Source organism: Pristiophorus japonicus, chromosome 22 (assembly GCF_044704955.1).
Source record: "Pristiophorus japonicus isolate sPriJap1 chromosome 22, sPriJap1.hap1, whole genome shotgun sequence".
NCBI classification, from domain to species: domain Eukaryota; kingdom Metazoa; phylum Chordata; class Chondrichthyes; family Pristiophoridae; genus Pristiophorus; species Pristiophorus japonicus.
In genome coordinates this window covers 27,947,858-27,968,925 of record NC_091998.1, presented here as the reverse complement: position 1 = coordinate 27,968,925, position 21,068 = coordinate 27,947,858, and the positions used below count along the sequence as shown (strand labels likewise).

General features: G+C 44.4%; 1 protein-coding gene across 2 annotated transcripts in view; it reads right to left on the bottom strand.

Annotated features, from left to right (window-relative positions):
- Positions 1-358: 358 nt before the first annotated feature.
- Positions 359-21,068, bottom strand: part of LOC139234924 (glutamate dehydrogenase, mitochondrial) — a 108,040-nt gene continuing 87,330 nt past the window's right edge. Inside the window, exons 11-13 of one of the 2 annotated variants that reach the window (XM_070865824.1) lie at positions 20,589-20,680; positions 8,256-8,318; positions 359-2,934 (exon numbers count right to left, since the gene is read on the bottom strand). In XM_070865824.1, coding sequence (XP_070721925.1) covers positions 2,815-2,934; positions 8,256-8,318; positions 20,589-20,680 — 275 coding nt within the window. In that variant the 3' untranslated portion in view covers positions 359-2,814. Of the gene's footprint in view, positions 2,935-8,255; positions 8,319-19,143; positions 19,404-20,588; positions 20,681-21,068 lie in introns of those variants that run through there. The other variant, XM_070865825.1, reaches the window with a different exon arrangement.

Sequence of the window (21,068 nt, the reverse complement as noted above, 5' to 3'; positions counted from 1 at the left end):
CCTAGATTTCAAAATTCTCATCCTTGCTTTCAATTATCTCTATGGCCTCACTTCTCCCCATCTCTGTAATCCCTTCTAGCCTCAGTGTCATGTTTATCTGGTAATACTCCTGTGAAGCACCTTGGGATGTTTCACTACGTTAAAGGCGCTATATAAATACAAGTTATTGTTGGTTGAACCTGGCTCAAAGAATGTCTGATGGTGGCGGCTGAACCAGAAATGTTTGACAACCAATGACTTATAATGTAGCGGGCCAGAAATGGAGAAATTGGGTTGCATTAGTAACTTCAGCAGCATGCCTCAAAACAAATGGGAGGATTAGCGGATGAAAAATGAAAGTGAAAATGCAGAGACACACTTGAAATGTCAAAAGTTTAATAATCTGTCGTCAATTCACCTTCATGCAATTACAAAGAATGTAGAAAAGAACACAAGACTGCCGTTTTAAAAAAAGGTTCGTCGCAGGCACGTAAATTACATCTGGTACTTCATTGCACCCACAAAATTCAAAACGCAAAAAAAAAAACTGACGAATCGGACATGCTTAACTCTACGGAAATATGAAACACATTCTTTCAGCGTCCCTTTGTCATACACAATTCCATTGCAGACATTCACCAACACCTCACGAGATAGAAGTGGTGGAAAAAAAAACCCTGCTTCAAAATCTCCGCAGAAGATGACGCCATAGTCAGTGTCCTGCAGTTTTCAGTTTTTGAGCAACCTGTCTTACCAAATAGATCCGAGCTGCTCAAATCAATCTGGTTACTACCGTGAAAGTGCATTGTCACAAATCTAACAGGCAAAGTTACAAGATCAGATGTTGTTAAAGTGGTTTGCCTGTGTAATCTGCAAAGAAAACATAATTGCAATACAGGGCATTACATTGAACACTGCTACTTAATTAAAGTTAGCCAGAAGGTGCCATGTCTTGATGATTTTACTTGCTTTTACCGAAGTTGATGACTTGTAGCCAGTCTACAGGGTTTACGACAGACACCCAGTTACTGTTAATAAGGGATTGGAGAAAAAAAAAAACACCAACACTTTCACATCTATTCAGACAGTGTTTGAGGCAAGATTGAAGATTGAATGTTGACGAAAGACAGTTCTTCAACAGCAATAGGTTTCCAACAAGGCTTACAGAATTCAAGGCCCTCACCAACTTAATTGTTGCACAAGGTCAGGGAGTCATGTTTGGCCTCCAAAGCACATGGCAAACGTGCAAAGCACAGCGGTTTTAAAATATAAATGTAAATTGAAAGTCACATCATGACTTTTCGCAGTTTTAAATGGAAATTCTACCCAAAGTAGACGAGTGCTTTTAAAAAAAACAACCGGAGACCTGTGATAAGATTTGCTACTGAAGAAGCTGCTTCTATAATTGCCTTAGTTGCTTGTTTTGAGTGTTCTGCCCTGTTCACAATGGAGGGTGGATTTCACAGCATCATTTTAAAAAAATGCAGATATACATTGTTTGAAAGTCATGATTGTAATTTTAATTTCCGCACCCCACCCTCCCCTCCACTGCCCGTACAGGTCCAGTGTGAAACTGCACTAGTGGCCTCTGCCAACGGGGCTGACTGCTCAGGTACACAGGTGCTCCAACTCCACTACCACTGACAAACCACCTTGCGAGGGCCCATTGTTCCTCTGAAAGCAAGAGTGAGGTTACTGTGCTGTAATGTAAATGCAGTATGAACCACAGTGGCGTATTTGCAAAGCAAATATATTGGCAAGGGAAAGGAAGAAAAACAAGGCAGATAGGAAAATGTAAGCTTTACTCTGGGAATTATTTTTTTGTGCGTGTCTGCAAACCCTCCCATCCTCATTTCCGAGTTCCCTTTTGCCGGCTCCACCTTTATTTTTAAACACAAGGTTGCCGTTTGCACGTGGCTTGATGCCGTTCCCTGGACGCAAGTTTAAGTGAACAGAACCCCAACTCAAACAACCAGTTATTTGCGAGTAGTTGTGCTTTTTTAAAAATCAAGCATATCTCCCCAGCCACCGACTCCTACTTGCTCCCAAGCGGTGGCAAGCTATTTTTCCGTGATTAGCATCACATGCGGAGCCTAATCCTGACTTCACCCAAAATCCACAGGCAAACATTCCAGCAGGGTCAACGAAGAACAAACCAGAAGGGGAATCTAGCAGATTTTAACCCTCTGAAGCCCAGGGATACTCTCTACTGACAGCCATTTAAAGAAAAATAATTCCTGCCAAATATCAATTCTGGTATACCTTTTTAAAAAAAAAAAATCAGTCCGGTGCAGTTAATAACATTTGACCACATGCAAGCAATATTGTTTTGTTCCGCTATGCACACAGCAGGACTTTAAATGATACAGATAACTTGCAGACATTTGGAATACTCAGACGCAGTGAAGCCAATTTGGCAATCCCTTAGTGAAACAGGTTTCCAGAATCAGCCCCCCAACCAGTGAGCATATCTGTCAATTTAATGAGGCTGTAGAAAGAGTTTGCTAGCTAGGGACCACAAATTGGATGCAACATAGGGGAAAAACTAATTTCAGCAAAAGTAACATGGCTCCCACTTGCCAGCAATGCAAGATAGTTAAGATTTTCTGTAAGCCTTAATTTTGACACTTGGTTTACATTAATTGATTATTCAAACTATCAACTCATTCTGGCAGCTTCTATTGGAGAATTAGTGTTCCAATGGTTTAAAAGGTAAAAAAAAAAAAGAGGGAAAAAAACAAAAAAAAGATATTCAGCTATTATATGTAAACATTTGATATGTCAGGCTGGGGAATGGGTAAGAGGGGGGTTTGAAAAAGACAGATGGCGCCCACTTTATGTGAAGGTCAGACCAGCCTCGTTATACACTTTGAAGACTTTCTCAATTGCGTTGACATAGGCAGCTGTTCTCAAATCCAGGCCCAGGTTATATTTCATCGCTGTGCGCATGATTTGCTGCAAGAGAGGAAAATAAACTTACAAATGAATGCATGCACCCTTCTCATTGGAGTACAGTTCTACAGCTCTCCAGTACATCACCCTACTAACCATTCTTCATGTCTGCCCAGAGATGGTGAGCATTGACAGGCTATTCGATCATGAAAGCCACAACAGCTGACCCCAATCCTGCCCGCACCCTGATGCCCAGATGCTGCCCGCCAAGGATTCTGCTCACTGTCAAGTGATTTGTGCTAGAAAGTGCACGTGCAAGGATATGGGGAGAGGACAGGATAAAATTGGAGGGAGGGAGGGAGGGAGGGAGGGAGGCAGAAGGGAAGGGCAAGACAAGTTCACTCCAAGTGCAAGATATCTTTTAAAAAAAAGTTTTTGATTGTAATTTGTTTTCCCACAATCAAGCACCAAGTTACAGCAGAAAAAAAGTTGCAAGACATTTTGGTAAAAGGAAGGAGGCTGCAAGACGGAGCTGCCCTTGTTTTACAAGTTGTCATTTTCCAGCACACACAGCTCACAATACTGGGCAGAAGAGCCTTTTTACAAAGCAAACCTTGAATAGCTCGATGTTTGGTGATTAGCAGGCATGCATGATTTGGAAGAATAAAGTCACATGATCTTTTAACAAATCATGAAGCATTCTTTCATTTGTCCTTGGCAATGCTGGCTTTACAGGAGGGCATGCCAAGTCCACAGCTGGCTGGCTCTTCTCAATTGCATCTCAAGTAACTCACGCTTTTCAAATGCAGTGAAAGTAGGTCATCAAAATGGGCAGCACTGTCAAAACATGTTATTTACGTTTGGGTTGTCTCTTTGCCAATGGTGGGGCAAATCCAAAGTGTCCACAATCACACACAAGGAATCTCGATTGTTGCGGCCTTGTGGGCTGCTGTGGGAACCTGCATCTCTGGTGTTGGGGGATTAACTCTTTCACAAGGGCTTAAGGCACGGGTCCAAACTTAAGACCCGGCAGGTCACATATAATGAATTATAAAACATCAAATTTAAGGAATGCACGCAGGAGCACTCAAGTCTTTCCTTCTTTCCAAAAGGGAAGCTAGACTTAAAAAGGCAAACTAAGTGAGTAATTAAAAAGCATTCCATCTTAAGCCATCACAAATTTACTGTACGAATTTGCATCTCTTGATTTTTACTTAGTGAGGGAACAGTGCCGAGAACAGACCTTTACAAACCTCCACACCCAGGACATGCAAACTGGTGTAACCAGCGCAATTTAAAAAACTAACCAGAAACTGAGCAGACTGCAGGAGAGCGAATCACAGGAGATTTGTGGCCTGTGTATGGCCTGCAGGCCATCATTATGAAACTTCTGAACTTAAGAGGTACAATGGAGGCAGTGCAAGGAGAGCTTTACCCAGAAGCTGATCAAGGGCAGGATTTGACCTGCTGACTTGGTGCACAGTTTGGATGCACTCAATTTCCCAGCAGCTTGTCTTTTATCTTGATGCAAATTGTTTAGAATTCCAAGGCAGCCATTAAATTTCAGGGTAATTGTAGGGCTATCACCTTCTGCCAAGTCTAAACAAGACAAGTATTTGGTTTTCTGATAAAAATTCATTGGAAGGCTCATCATAACTAATGGGGCGGATTTTCTGGTCTTTTGTTTTTTGCCCCGGAGGAGTGGCAATGGCAGCAATGAGCTTTTCTGGGCAGGCGGTCAGCCTCCAGCGCCCCGCGGGGTGTTTTCAGGGCCAGTTTTGTAGCCATAAGAGTTGCGGCGGTGTGCAACGCCCCTGGCTGTGACACCGGCGTGCTTCGAGTCCCACCAGACCTGTATGCCCTGCAGTGAACACCTGGGAAAATGATGGTCCAACCTATACCGACTGCAGAGGGAAATAATGCCGTCCTTGGGTAAGTGAGATTGTTTTCTCAATTTCTTTTTGTTGCAATTTATGTTGTGGTGACGTGGGCTACGTACTGAGAATTTTTAAAATGTTTCTTTTACCCCCAGGCTTTTTTCCTGTCTCCCTAGCCGGCTCTTTAGCTCGGGATTTTCCCATGCTCCGCCAGCCGAGCGCCCCAAGAGAGGTGCACAATGCCTCCCTTAGAGCTGCGCCCCAGACTCAGGGTCCAGCTGCCCAATTTTGATGACTGAGGTGCAAACTTTACCGCCCCGCCGCCATTACCGCCCCGGAATCATCAAAGCCGAAAACCCAGCAATGACACTGTATGGTTAATTGCCCATTCCTGCTCCGGTCAGGGGTGTGACTGCAGAATGAGTACTAGTCAGAGATGGCGAATAACGTAACTTCCATTCTCGGATCTGCAATCCCCGAGAGCGTGCCTCCCCACTGTAAAAATGGGATCAGGGAAATCACCCCTTAAATCTCAAGACACAGAAGTGGAAGAAATGTACATTGACTTTTCTTTTTTTAAATAAAGAGACTCGTGCTGGCCAGAAATTTCCAGGCACAAATTTCAGGAGAGATATCTGTCGAATTCAAAACTGGGTGCAGCTCCATGTTAAGAGAAAATCTTGCAATTATATAGCGCCATTCCAATGTCAAATTCACAGCCAATTATATACTTTAAATGTAGCCACTGTTGTCATGTAGGAAATGCAGCAGACAATTTATGCACAAGGTCCCACAAACAGCAATTAAATAAATGATCTGATAATCTGGTTTTGTTGAGTTGGTTGAGGGATAAATATTGGCCGGGACACTGGTAGTACAACCCTACTTTTCTTGGAATAATGCCATGGGATCATTAATAAGTTGACTCGAGAGGGCAGATGGGGCCTCGATTTAATGTCTCATCCAAAAGATGACATTCCCGACAGTGCAGCTCTTCCTCAGTTAAACACTGAAATTAAGCTCGAGAAGGAAGACAAAAAGCCATCTATTTATAACCAGGCCATGGGAAAGTAATTATAAATAATCAGAAAAGCATGACTTGTGGGACAAATTATTACTGGCGTGAATTACCAGGAGTGACAGACTCTTTGTTGATGAATGCTATAATAAACAGAAAGAGTCATACTGCCAGAGGCAAGGGCGGAACGCAGAAATTAGTTAAAGAATGGGAGAATTTCATTCTTTTTTAAATGTAATGTCTGAAGGCACTATTCAATCGAGTGTTACTCACACTCATATTACACAAGAAATATGGTAGGCTTGCATGAAAAGCCAGAGCATAATTTCTCACCACACCCATGTGTTAAGGAACCCCACCTACTTCATTTGCTGCATTTCAGCACATACCCTTTTTGTGCCTCAGCTCTCCAAGGGGCATAAGCTGCCAGTGTTAGCACTTGTACATCTGAGCCAGAGGGTTATGGGTTTAAGCCCTAATTCAGACTTGAGTGTAGTACTGAAGGAGTGCTGCACTGATGGACATCCCAACTCACAGATGAGATGTTTAATGGGACGAGATGGAGAGATAGCTACCTGGCTGCAAGACAGAAAGCAGAGAGTAGGGGGTAAAGGGTAGGTATTCAAGGTGGCGGATGGTGGAAAGTGGGGTCCCACAAGGATCAGTGCTGAGTCGACTATTGTTCACAATTTATATTAACAATTTAGACATTAGAATCAAAAACACAATTTATAAATTTGCAGATGACACCAATTTTTTTTTTGGGGGGGCAGGGGCATGGGAGGAGGAAGGGAGTCAATATTGAAGAGGACTGCAATAAATTACAAGACGACATTAATAAACTTGCAGAATGGGCATATGGATTTCAACAGAGACAAGTGTGAGGTATTATATTTTGGTAAGAAAAATGTCATATATTACTTGGAAAATAAGAATCTAAAAGTGGTAGAGGAGCAGAGAGATCTGGGAGTACAAATACACAAATCACTAAAAAGTAGCGACGCTGGTCAATAGGGCCATAAGAAAAAAAGCAAACCAAGCATTCGGGTTTATTTCTAGAGGGATAGAATTGAAAAGTAGAGAAGTTCCGTTAAACTTGTATTGAACCTTGGTTAGCCCACACTTGGGAGTGCTGTACAATTCTGGTCGCCATATTATTAAAAAAAAAAGAGGCACTGGAGCTGGTGCAAAAAACATTGACAAAGACGATACCAGAAATGTGAGGAAGAACAGGTTGGGACTCCTCTCTAAAAGATAAGGATGAGGGGTGACCTAGTAGAGGTCTTTAAAATGTTGAAAGGTTTTAACAGAATAGACACAGAGAATGTTTCCACTTGTGGAAGAGCACAACCAGAGGCCATCAATATATGATAGTGACCAAGAAATTAAATAGGGAATTCAGAAGAACATTTTTTTTACCCAGAAAGTGGAACTCGCTACCACAGGGAGTGGTTAAGACGAGTAGTATAGATGCATTTAAGGGGAGGATACATAAGCATATGAGGGAGAAGGAAATAGAGGGTTATTCTGATTGTTAGATGAGGAAAGATGGGAGGAGGCTCAAGTGGAGCATAAATGCCGGCATGGACTGGTTGGGCCAAATTATCTGTTTCTGTGCTGAATATTATATATAATTCTATGTGCCGTCATCCAGTTCAGGTGGATGCAATAGATTCCATGTGTAATTTGTAAAAAAGAGAATTAGAATAATCCCAGTCTCCTAGGCAACAACATTTATTCTTGATAGAGAATTCAAGCTCTGCAGCCTGGCTGCAGTTTTGAAAAAACACAGACCACATTGCATTAAGTCATCAATCAACTTGACATTTTAGGACCTTTGGATAGCGAGCCAATTAAAGGTTAACACACCATCAATTGAGCCAATAAGGTCAAAGGCGGCAAGTTCTTTTCTGTAAATTGAACCAGGTATAAGTACAGCCATTTTGGCCATGTGGTCTCAGAAGGACAAAGGCCTGGCTTAAAGCCAGAAGCTTGTTGCTGCTGACAGAATAAAATTACATTAAAACTACAATTGGAGTTCGTATTTCATTGGAAATTAAGAGATCTAACAATTCTTCAACCAACACTACGAAAACAGATTTTGATTATCTCTGCTATTTGAGACCATATTGTGTGCAAATAAGCTGCCATATTTGACTACATAAAAGTGACTATGCTTCAAAAAGTTCATTAGCTGTGAAGTGCTTTGAATGGCTTGAGGACATGAAAGGCACGATTTCAATGAAAAATCTTTTCCAAATGAAACATGGAAATCAAGGCTGTGGGGACAATTCTCCCCCGCCACCACTCCCAATACAGAAAAGGTAGGATTAAAATCCTCCTGATATTCCATACTGCACAGGATAATAATGGTAGTTCAGACTCCCATTGTAGCACAGAACAGAGATCACTGTTTGGGAAGCTGTACAATATTTATACTCAGGCTATTTCTACATCCTTTTGTGCAACGTATTTCTCCCTATATTTACCTTTGCTGAGCGCTCCATGGTATATGCAAGACCAGAGTGGACAATATCCTTTTCAGAGGCACCCTGTGGAGAGAGAGAGAGAGAGAGAGAGAGAAGCAGGTTAATAAGTTAGAAAAAAATGGCAGCTGTCTGTGAAAGTATCAGTAGCTGAGTGGAACAAGCAATCTGCCAGAGTGAATTAGGATATTGTTTTTCCAGAGGGAACAAAGCTCCCTTTAAAATGGTGTTGTTCATCTTCAGACTGAGAGGCCCTGTATCTCGGCTTCCCTCAATGCCTCTCTAAATTAGGAGGCAGACAAGACCACCTCATGGGGAATGGTCTGGCCTCCGGCGAGATAATTTTAGGTTTAGTCTCATCTTTGGACCTTGAGCTTTACGAAAGCATAGCACTCAATGGTTCATGTGGCAGCCGTGTAATACAGGTGGAGCTTTTAATGCCAGCATTTGAAGCAAAACACAGAAGTAGGTTCAAATTAATTCTAAATGTTGAGGAAAGGGTAGACACCTCAGCTTTCTACCATGCGTTATAAAGCAACGCAGTCTCGGATCAACAGTGAAAACAAGTTACGCACTCGGAAAGGGAAACGTAGAACTGAAAAACAAATGCAGGAAAAGTTCAGATCTTCACTCACGCTTAAACATTCAAAATAGCGGCAGACAAATGCACCCTCCATTTCAGGAGTGCATTGTGAGTGACTAATTTCGAATACTCCCTCCACTACTGTGGAGAAGCACCTGGCCTTTGCTGAACACCTCCCTCGACTAATGCTGCTCAGCGTAGTTCAGAGAAGGTTCACAAGGTTGATTCCTGAGATGAAGAGGTTGTCTTATGAAGAAAGGTTGTACCTATACTCATTGGAGTTTAGAAGAATGAAAGGTGATCTTATTGAAATGTGCAAGATTATAAGGGGGCTTGACAGGGTAGATGCAGAAAGGATGTTTCCCCTCGTGGGGGAATAGCTTCAGAATAAGGGGTCGTCCATTTAAAACGGAAATTAGGAGGAATTTCTTCTCTGAGGGTCATGAATCTGTGGTATACTTTACCCCAGAGAGCTGTGGAAACCGAGTCACTGAGTATATTCAAGGCTAAGATAGACAGATTCTTGAACTACAGGGAGTCAAGGGTCATGGGGAATAGGCAGGAAGTGGAGTTGAGGCCAGGATCGGATCAACCGTGATCTTATTGAATGGTGGAGCAGGCTCCAAGGGGACAAATGGCCTACTTCTGCTCCTATTTCTTATGTTCTTATTTTCAATACTCTCTCCACTCCACCTGTGGAGAAGCACCTGGCCAATGCTGCTCAGTGGCTCATCACAGTACAATCAAAATATGTACATTTCTTTTAAATACACATACTCATTGTATTTATTCAAAGCATGCTTTGTGTACCTGTGAGGAACATTAGCCGGTGGGGACAAAAACAAACCAAGCACTCACAAAGAGAAGTGTTATTGTGTGCCACAGTCAGTTGCAGCCTGAGCAAAAGGTGGAGCAGTCCATCACGCAGGACCATTAGGGAAACTCAGACTTGTTAGCACTTCTACCAATATAAGGGACGGAGTGTAACGTAGCTAAGTTTGCTGACGATACAAAGATGGGAGGAAAAGCAGTGTGTGAGAAGGACACAAAATCTGTAAAAGGACATAGACAGGCTAAGTGAGTGGGCAAAAATTTGGCGGATGGAGTATAATGTTGGAAAGTGTGAGGTCATGTACTTTGGCAGAAAAAAAATCAAAGAGCAAGTTATTATTTAAATGGAGAGATTGCAAAGTGCCGCAGTACAGCAGGACCTGGGGGTACTTGTGCATTAAACACAAAAGGATAGTATGCAGGTACAGCAAGTGATCAGGAAGGCCAATGGTATATGCAAAGGGGATGGAGTATAAAAACAGGGAAGTCTTGCTACAGCTATACAAGGTATTGGTGAGGCCACACCTGGAATACTGCGTGCAGTTTTGTTTTCCATATTTTACGAAAGGATATCTTGCTTTGGAGGCAGTTCAGAGAAGATTCACTAGGTTGATTCCGGGGATGAGGGGGTTGCCTTATGAGGAAAGGTTGAGTAGGTTGGGCCTCTACTCATTGGGATTCAGATGAATGAGAGGTGATCTTATCAAAACGTGTAAGATTATGAGGGAGCTTGACAAGGTGGATGCAGAGAGGATGTTTCCACTGTTGGGGGAGACTAGAACTAGGGGGCATAATCTTAGAATAAGGGGCCGCCCATTTAAAACAGATGAGGAGAAATTTCTTCTAAGGGCTGTAAATCTGTGGAATTCACTGCCCCGGAGCGCTGTGGAAGCTGGGACATTGAATAAATTTAAGAGAGAGAGAGACAGTTTCTTAAACGATATGGGATTATGGGGAGCGGGCGGGGAAGTGGAGCTGAGTCCATGATCGGATCAGCCATGAACTTATTGAATGGCGGAGCAGGCTCGAGGGGCCATATGGCCTACTCCTGCTCCTGTTTTTTATGTTCTTATAGAACTCATTGTTGATTTAAATTAATTTAACACATTAGAATGGTAGCAATTTCTCAAAGCAGGCTAAAGGACAGTGGTGGAAATTAGTAAATGACAGACCCTTTATTTCACATGCAGTGTTAATAAACCACCTGTCAATTTTCCACTTCCTCTCTTTAAATGAGAACTCCCGTTTGTCGTGGGCTATTGCAGAGCACATCATCATCATAGGCAGTCCCTCAGAGTCGAGGAAGACCTGCTTCCACACTGGAAATGAGTTCTCGGGTGACTGAAGAGTCCAATGCGGGACCTACAGTCTGCATCACAGGTAGGGCGAATGGTGGTTGAAGGAACAGGTGGGTTGCCATGCACTCCTTCCGCTGTCGACGCTTGGCTTCAGCTTGCTCTTCGCGAAGCGACTCCGTGTTCAGCGCCTTCCCGGATGCTTTTCATCCACTTTGGGTAGCCGTGGGCCAGGGATTCCCAGGTGTCGGTGGGGATGTTATATTTTTCTCAAGGAGGCTTGGAGGGTGTCCTTGAAGCATTTTCTCTACCCAACTGGAGCTCGCTTGCCACGTCGAAGCTCCGAGTAGAGCGCTTGTTTTGGGAGTCTCGTGTCAAGCATGCGGACGATGTGGTCCGTCCAGCGGAGCTGATCAAAGCACTGACTATGCTCAATGCTGGGGACGCTGAGCGAAGACACAGACGTTGCTGCGCCTATCCTGCCAATAGATTGGCAGAATATTTGCAGAGGCAGCGTTGGTGACACTTCGTGTTTTGAGGTGCCTGCTGTACATAGTCCATGTCTCCGCCATATAGGAGGGCAGGTATCACCACTGCTCTGTAGACCATGAGCTTGGTGCCGGGTTTGAGGTCTTCAGGTGACCGAAGGCTGCACTGGCGCACTGAAGGCGGTGTTGGACCTTGTCATTGATGTCTGCCCTTGTTGACAGTAGGCTCCCGAGGTATGGAAAATGGTCCACGTTGTCCAGGACCTCGCATGGATTTTGATAACCTTGGGGGGGGGGGGCAGGGGATAGTGCTGTGTGGCAGGAGTTTGGCCTCCGAGTACGTGCAGGCATCGTCTGCATACTGCAGTTCGGTGACTGAGAATGAGACGACCTTGGATCTGGCCTGGAGGTGCCGGAGGTTGAACAGATTCTGGTTTATCCTGTAATTTAGCTCCACTCCATCGGGGAGCTTGCAGAGGGGGAGATGGAGCATTGCAGCAAGGAAGATAGAGAAGAGCATTGGTGCGATGGCACAGCCTTGCTTGACCCCGGTCCGAACGTAGAATGGGTCTGTGATGGATCCGTTGGTCAGGATCACGGCTTGCATGTTATCGTGGAGCAGGCGGAGAATGGTGACAAACTTGTGGCCGGCCAAATCTGAGGACGGCGCCCCATAATCCCTCACGGTTGACAGTGTCGAAGGCTTTTGTGAGGTCGAAGGTCATGTACAGGGGTTAGTGCTGTTCCCTTAATTTCTCTTGTATCTGCCTCACGGTGAAGATCATGTCCATTGTGCCCCTTAGTGGGTGGAATCCGCATTGTGACTCTATTGCAGAGCACTATTAGAATGGCCTCATACAGGAAGGTTAACACGACACAGGAGGGTGTAGTAAACATTGAGAAAAGAGCACACAGCAAATGAAAGCTCTAAAATATGGACTCCAGAACCCAGGCACAGGGCAGTTGGTGAGGCGCGAGTCCGGGGTCGGAGGCCTATAAAAGGCCAGCGTCAGTGAGAGGCGGCGGCAGTTGGTGAGGCGTGAGTCCGGGGTTGGAGGCCTATAAAAGGCCCAGCGGCAGCGGTAGTTGGTGAGGGGCGAGTCCGGGGTCGGAGGCCTATAAAATGCGTACTTGTGCAGCTACAGGGAGAAGGCAAAAAAGTAGAAAGAAACAGAAAGGTGATGTCACAGCCAAGAGGGTAAGTGATTGGCGAGTAGTTTTTCTTTCTTCTCTTCTATAACAGTGAGTAAATTTTAACATTGTTGTTGCTTATCTAAGGGTTAAGTCATGACAGGACAGCTCGGTCGCATGTTATGCTCCTCCTGTACCATGTGGGAACTCAGGGACGACGCCAGTGTTCCTGACGACTATGTGTGCGGGAAGTGCATCCGCCTCCAGCTCCTGACGGACCGCGTTGCGGAGTTGGAGCTGAGGGTGGATTCACTCTGGAGCATCCACGATGCTGAAATGACGTGAGTAGCACGTGTAGCGAGTTGGTCTTACCGCAGGTGAAGGGTCCACAGCCAGATAAGGAATGGAAGACCAGCAGGAAGAACAGTGCAAGGAAGGTAGTGCAGGGGTCCCCTGTGGTCATCCCTCTGCAAAACAGATACACTGCTTTGAGTACTGTTGAGGGGGATGACTCATCAGGGGAGGGCAGCAGCAGCCAAGTTCATGGCACCGTGGCTGGCTCTGTTGAACAGAAGGGGAGGAAAAAGAGTGGGAGAGCGATAGTGATAGGGGATTCAATTGTAAGGGGAATAGATAGGTGTTTCTGCGGTCGCAACTGAGACTCCAGGATGGTATGTTGCCTCCCTGGTGCAAGGGTCAAAGATGTCTCTGAGGGGGTGCAGGACATTCTAAAAAAAGGAGGGAGAACAGCCAGTTGTCGTGGTGCACATTGGTACCAACGACATAGGTAAAAAAAGGGATGAGGTCCTACGAAACGAATTTAAGGAGCTAGGAGCTAAATTAAAAAGTAGGACCTCAAAAGTAGTAATCTCGGGATTGCTACGAGTGCCACGTGCTAGTCAGAGTAGGGATCGCAGGATAGCGCAGATGAATACATGGCTTGAGCAGTGGTGCAGCAGGGAGGGATTCAAATTCGTGGGGCATTGGAACCGGTTCTGGGAGAGGGTGGGACCAGTACAAAGCGGACAGTCTGCACCTGGGCAGGACCGGAACCAATGTCCTAGGAGGAGTGTTTGCTAGTGCTGTTGGGGAGGAGTTAAACTAATATGGCAGGGGGATGGGAATCAATGCAGGGAGACAGAGGGAAACAAAAAAGGAGACAAAAGCAAAAGACAGAAAGGAGATGAGGAAAAGTGGAGGGCAGAGAAACCCAAGACAAAAAACAAAAAGGGCCACTGTACAGCAAAATTCTAAAAGGATAAAGGGTGTTAAAAAAACAAGCCTGAAGGCTGTGTGTCTTAATGCAAGGAGTATCCGTAATAAGGTGGATGAATTAACTGTGCAAATAGATGTTAACAAATATGATGTGATTGGGATTACGGAGACGTGGCTCCAGGATGATCAGGGCTGGGAACTCAACATCCAGGGGTATTCAACATTCAGGAAGGATAGAATTAAAGGAAAAGGAGGTGGGGTAGCATTGCTGGTTAAAGAGATTAATGCAATAGTTAGAATGGACATTAAGCTTGGATGATGTAGAATCTATATGGGAAGAACTGCAGAACACCAAAGGGAAAAAAACATTAGTGGAAGTTGTGTACAGACCTCCAAACAGTAGTAGTAATGTTGGGGAGGGCAAACAGGAAATTAGGGGTGCATGCAATAAGGGTGCAGCAGTTATAATGGGTGACTTTAATATGCACATAGATTGGGCTAACCAAACTGGAAACAATACGGTGGAGGAGGATTTCCTGGGGTGCATAAGGGATGGTTTTCTTGACCAATATGTCATGGAACCAACTAGAGGGGAAGCCATCTTAGACTGGGTGTTATGTAATGAGAGGATTAATTAGCAATACCGTTGTGCAAGGCCCCTTGGGGAAGAGTGACCATAATATGGTGGAATTCTGCATTAGGATGGAGAAGGAAACAATTAATTCAGAGACCATGGTCCAGAACTTAAAGAAGGGTAACCTTGAAGGTATGAGGCGTGAATTAGCTAGGATTGATTGGCGAATGATACTTAAGGGGTTGACTGTGGATGGGCAATATCAGACATTTAGAGACCGCATGGATGAACTACAACAATTGTACATTCCTGTCTGTCGTAAAAATAAAAAAGGGAAGGTGGATCAACTGTGGCTATCAAGGGAAATCAGGGATAGTATTAAAGCCAAGGAAGTGGCATACAAATTGGCCAGAAATAGCAGTGAACCCGGAGACTGGGAGAAATTTAGAACTCAGCAGAGGACGACAAAGGGTTTGATTAGGGTAGGGAAAATGGAGTACGAGAAGAAGCTTGCAAGGAACATTAAGACGGATTGCAAAAGTTTCTATAAGATATGTAAAGAGAAAAAGGTTAGTAAAGACAAACGTAGGTCCCCTGCAGTCAGAATCAGGGGAAGTCATAACGGGGAACAAAGAAATGGCGGACCAATTGAACAAGTACTTTGGTTCGGTATTCACCAAGGAGGACACTAAAGCTTCCGGATATAAGAAGGGTCAGAGGGTCTAGTATGGAGGAGGAACTGAGGGAAATCCTTATTAGTCGGGAAATTGTGTTGGGGAAATTAATGGGATTGAATGCCGATAAATCCCCAGGGCCTGATGGACTGCATCCCAGAGTACTTAAGGAGGTGGCCTTGGAAATAGCGGATGCATTGACAGTCATTTTCCAACATTCCATTGACTCTGGATCAGTTCCTATCGAGTGGAGGGTAGCCAATGTAACCCCACTTTTTAAAAAAGGAGGGAGAGAGAAAACGGAATTATAGACCGGTAAGCCTGACATCAGTAGTGGGTAAGATGATGGAATCAATTATTAAGGATGTCATAGCAGCGCATTTGGAAAGAGGTGACATGATAGGTCCAAGTCAACATGGATTTGTGAAAGGGAAATCATGCTGGACAAATCTTCTAGAATTTTTTGAGGATGTTTCCAGTAGAGTGGACAAGGGAGAACCAGTTGATGTGGTATATTTGGACTTTCAGAAGGCTTTCGACAAGGTCCCACACAAAAGATTAATGTGCAAAGTTAAAACACATGGGATTGGGGGTAGTGTGCTGACGTGGATTGAGAACTGGTTGTCAGACAGGAAGCAAAGAGTAGGAGTAAATGGGTACTTTTCAGAATGGCAGGCAGTGACTAGTGGGGTACCGCAAGGTTCTGTGCTGGGGCCCCAGCTGTTTACACTGTACATTAATGATTTAGACGAGGGGATTAAATGTAGTATCTCCAAATTTGCAGATGACACTAAGTTGGGTGGCAGTGTGAGCTGCGAGGAGGATGCTATGAGGCTGCAGAGCGACTTGGATAGGTTAGGTGAGTGGGCAAATGCATGGCAGATGAAGTATAATGTGGATAAATGTGAGGTTATCCACTTTGCTGGTAAAAACAGAGACACAGACTATTATCTGAATGGTAACAGATTAGGAAAAGGGGAGGTGCAACGAGACCTGGGTGTCATGGTACATCAGTCATTGACGGTTGGCATGTAGGTACAGCAGGCGGTTAAGAAAGCAAATGGCATGTTGGCCTTCATAGCAAGGGGATTTGAGTACAGGGGCAGGGAGGTGTTGCTACAGTTGTACAGGGCCTTGGTGAGGCCACACCTGGAGTATTGTGTACAGTTTTGGTCTCCTAACCTGAGGAAGGACATTCTTGCTATTGAGGGAGTGCAGCGAAGGTTCACCAGACTGATTCCCGGGATGGCGGGACTGACCTATCAAGAAAGACTGGATCAACTGGGCTTGTATTCACTGGAGTTCAGAAGAACGAGAGGGGACCTCATAGAAACGTTTAAAATTCTGATGGGTTTGGACAGGTTAGATGCAGGAAGAATGTTCCCAATGTTAGGGAAGTCCAGAACCAGGGGTCACAGTCTAAGGATAAGGGGTAAGCCATTTAGGACCGAGATGAGGAGGAACTTCTTCACCCAGAGAGTGGTGAACCTGTGGAATTCTCTACCACAGAAAGTTGTTGAGGCCAATTCACTAAATATATTCAAAAGAGTTAGATGTCGTCCTTACTACTAGGAGGATCAAGGGGTATGGAGAGAGAGCAGGAATGGGGTACTGAAGTTGCATGTTCAGCCATGAACTCATTGAATGGCGGTGCAGGCTAGAAGGGCCGAATGGCCTACTCCTGCACCTATTTTCTATGTTTCTATTTAATTCCTAGCACGTGGACAAAGCAGAGGTTGCTCTTTACATGGCAGCCTCTCAACGAGGGCCGTTGCATGGCCTGCATACTTGGTGCAGGTTGCACGAGTCGGATATTGCGCACACTTCATTTCTCCGCCCCACAATTTAGTGCATATAATGGCGACTGCACAAAGCATTTACATCATACTAATTTGGAACTCTAATGGTCATGAAACCTACCCCAGAGATGTGCTAGCTTTATACAGATGCCAATTCAAGAGCACAGAATGGGCACTCTAGACTGGTGGCTAAACTCTGATGAACTGCAGGGCACTTACCAATATAGCAGTTCCTGCAACACTCAGCAGCTAATCGTGTCCAAGTGCTTTGAGATCCTTATCAGACATATCGGAGTGTTTTTATATAAATGGCAAGTATTTCGTCAGATATGCTCCGACTGCTGGGTTGAAACTTGCACTCAACGTTCAAATCCGCATTATTATCGTAATGGAGATCTGCCAGTCACCCTGGTCTCTCGGCAACCGAATCTTCCTTTCATCAGGGAGACTGCTCCACCCTTGTATTCAAGGAGACCGTATGTTCCGTACAGAATGAATAAGGTGTGGCGATTCTGAATGCCACAACGTGCAAGGATCAGTTTGTGATGATGGGTGTGAGCAAATGGAAGACAATTGAGTGCACACCTCGTAAAAAGACAAATTTGAATCACAACCTTGACTGATAATTGTTCAGGGATTCCCAGCAGTGGAGTGAAAACAATGCTCACACCACTGATCCAGACACCCCACAGACCTAACCAGGAGCTGTTGGCGTGTGCGGACTTAAAATGCCTCGACCCTCCTAGTGAACAGTCTGGATGGATAAACGGGGGGGGGGGGGGAGGTGGAAACAACACATCATTTCTGATGTTTGCAATTAGACAACCATAACATGCATGTGTCAGTCACCAGAAAAGAATGTTTCACTGCAAACCAGTTTTGCAAGACTTGCTTCAAATTCAAACCACACCAGCTGGAGCTCTGGTAACTATGTGCGTGGGTGGGGTTGAATGTTATGGTTTCAGAATCTTCCTCGACAATACAGCAAATTTTCCACCTTGAAAACTATGCCAATGAAACCATATGTACTACAGTATTTAGCAACATTCTTGAGTGGGGCAGGGGGCAATGGGCTGCGAGTTAGTGTCGAGTTCAGAGAACCTTGCAGGTATGGCACCAAAATGTTAACCACGAACGTATTTTGTACAAAAGGTTTAGGTTGCTTGGTCAGTGCACTCAAACAGATTTAAATTCCTGCCGAAAATGATCCACTTCTACTTACATTACCAATACAACAGGAGATTTGACCATCAATCTGCATTTTGCCACAGTCAGAGGCAGAAAAACTGGCTACGACATTCCCAGTCTCTGGCCATTTCTTATGGAGTGGAGGTACGGTTCCTGTTGGAAAAAGGAGGCAGCTCTTCTACCTCCGCCCCTCCCCATTGCTCCAGGCATTACAGTGGGACATTAATCAAAAATCAGTTTGTGGATTAAACAAAGCAAACTATTTCACTTTGGAAGACTTTTAGAAGTGGTATCAAAATGATCAGCTGCTGCCTTCACTTGAGAAATTTCAGATGAGTCTGGTAAGAGTTCAGAGCCTTCAATACACTTCTGAAATCAGAGGTTGAAAGTTTATGTCCCAAAGTGTTACATTATGTGCACAGGTTGCATAGACTAGGCTTGCATTCACTTGTGTAGAGGAAATTAAGGAATGATCCAACATGATGATTAAAGGATTTGATAGTGTAGCTCGAGAGAAACTATTTCCTCTGATGAGTGCTCATAACAAGGGGGCATTACCTTAAAATTAGAGCTCGGTTGTTCAGGGGTGATGTCAGGAAACACTTCACAAAGGGTAGTGGAAACCTCTCCCCAAAAAGCTGTTGAGGCTTTTTTTTTTTGGGGGGGGGGGGGGGGGAGGAGGGAAGGAGGGAGGAGATTAATAACAGATTGATAAATTCTGTTTTTAGGCAATGGTCTTGAGATACAGAACCAAGATAGTATGGAGTTATGGTATAGATCAGCCATGATCTAACTGAACGGCAGAACAGGCTCGAGGGGCAGAACAGCCTCCTCCTGTTCCTATGCCCATAACTCCCTACCTGATGAGATCAACCATGCTGTGATGTGGAGGCATAGGATGGAAATTTAAATAAAGTACCATGACAATGCACAGAGCAAGTCAGCCCGTGACACTTTTACAATTCCGGGAGAGTGCCAACGTTGGCAAGTGCCAGAGAGCTGGTCTCGGGCCTCTCGTGTTGGGGACAGTGCAGGAAATAAAATGGTAGAAAAAGGGAGGCTTTTTAAAAAGATTAAATGACAAGGTTTTAGGAGGTTTCTTTAATTCTGCTTTCATTCAGCATCAGCCAGTGGGCCTATAATTAGGCGAGAGAGATGTACCTTTTTTTTTTATAAACAGGAGACCTTTTGTTATATGGCACTAAAGCATAGGAGCATATAGGATTACTCCAGAGACTCCACACAAACTCCGATCATGGTTATGCCATCAGGGACAAGACACGAGGGCAGGTTTACAAAAGCAAAATACCACGGATGCTGGAATCTGAAATAAAAACAGAAAATGCTGGAAATCTCAGCGGGTCAGGCAGCATCTGTGGAGAGAGAGAAACAGAGTTAACGTTTCGGGTCGATGACCCTTCGTCAGACCAGCAGTTGCATAACTAGTACCACACCTACTTTACATGGATTGTGCTTATTCTATAAATGGCACATTCAACTGTCAAATCTTGATGGAAACTCCCTAATTTTTGGTCAGTCAGATTTTTAAAATGCATACAAGTAAACTTAAACACATCGTGCCATCGGCACTTGGCAGAGTCGGTGTCAGCTGAGAATACCTGCATAGTCAACATTCAAGCAAATTGCCTACATGGTTTATTTGTGCTCTCCACATTATTCTATAAAATAGCATAAAAATTAAAATGAAGGGAACGATTAAAATACAATCAAGTTAAATTGCCTGTATATGGTAATGTGCACAGGATCCAAAACAAAATAAGGGAATTGTAAGCAGTAATTCGTAGCGGGGAACCAGATGTAGTACGGATATCTGAATCATGGCTACATAAAAGAAGATTGGCAGTTAATTGTATTCAGAAATATTCCCTCGAAGCTGTGCGGCTGTCTGTCGGTCCCACGCGACCGGATTTTACAACGTGAAATTTTGCGCACGTGCGAAACTTTGAAAGGGCAGCGCACTCAAAATTAAAATTAGGCGTAGCATTGTTCCAGAGTCACAATCACCCGACTACCATACCCAATAAATGCCACTTCACTCCGGGTGCGGAACGCATCACTGCTGCAGCTGCCCACACACAGAACCACGCTAACATCACACACCGCTAAAGGGGAATAGAGGAGCTGCACGTGGCTGATTTTGCAAATTCTCTCCCATGCAAATATTAAAGGTTAACGGGCACAAACTTTCCTTCAGCAGATATAATTTTCTACAACACCTATGTTTTTCTATGCCAACAATAACATTTTCAAAATACAGATTTAGATTCAGAGCAGCTTTTCACCTCTGCAATGTGACTACTGCCATCACGCTCAAGTTAAGATATTATCCATAAAACCTGCTATTTCAAAAACAGGTCTTCCAAGGTCCCATTTTCAATCAGTTGCTCTGAGGAAGTCCTGATCAGATCTAGGATTATATCTGTGGCATTATGATTACCATATTTTTCTGGATTGACTTAGATCAATTTGCCTGTCGATTAGATTTAGGGAGCCGGTTGGGGCGGGGTTAAAGAAGAGAAAAAGCCCCAAAGACTCACCGCTATTCTGGCTTGGAATTCTGCCGTTGGCACGACTGCTATTGAGCCACCGTGCTTGCCAAACTTCCTCTCCAAGCTTTCCTGGACGGACACTGAGGGGGGAAAGAAACAGGGTTACTGGTTAGGCACAATCTTAAGTTCAGTTAAGTAAATATTTGGCAAACAGCTGCAAGACAGCAATTCCTCCCCCCCCCCCCCCCCATCTCATCATATCTTCTGTACTGGGTGAAATAGACTACAGAGCAAGTGTTGGACAGCATCAGATACAGAAAACTCTGAGCAGCCACTGGATTTGAAGAGAAAGCCTACTATGGGCCAGCCAGCAGTGGCATGACGTGTGGTGCTCTGCCGTGCCGCAATGGCTTCTGATGCTGGGGCAGTATAACATGAGGCACCATCTGAATAAGGATTTTAAATGTGAATATTTCTGTTCCAAGTTCCCCACGGTCCCTAAAAAGTAATTTAAACACAGCATGTGCA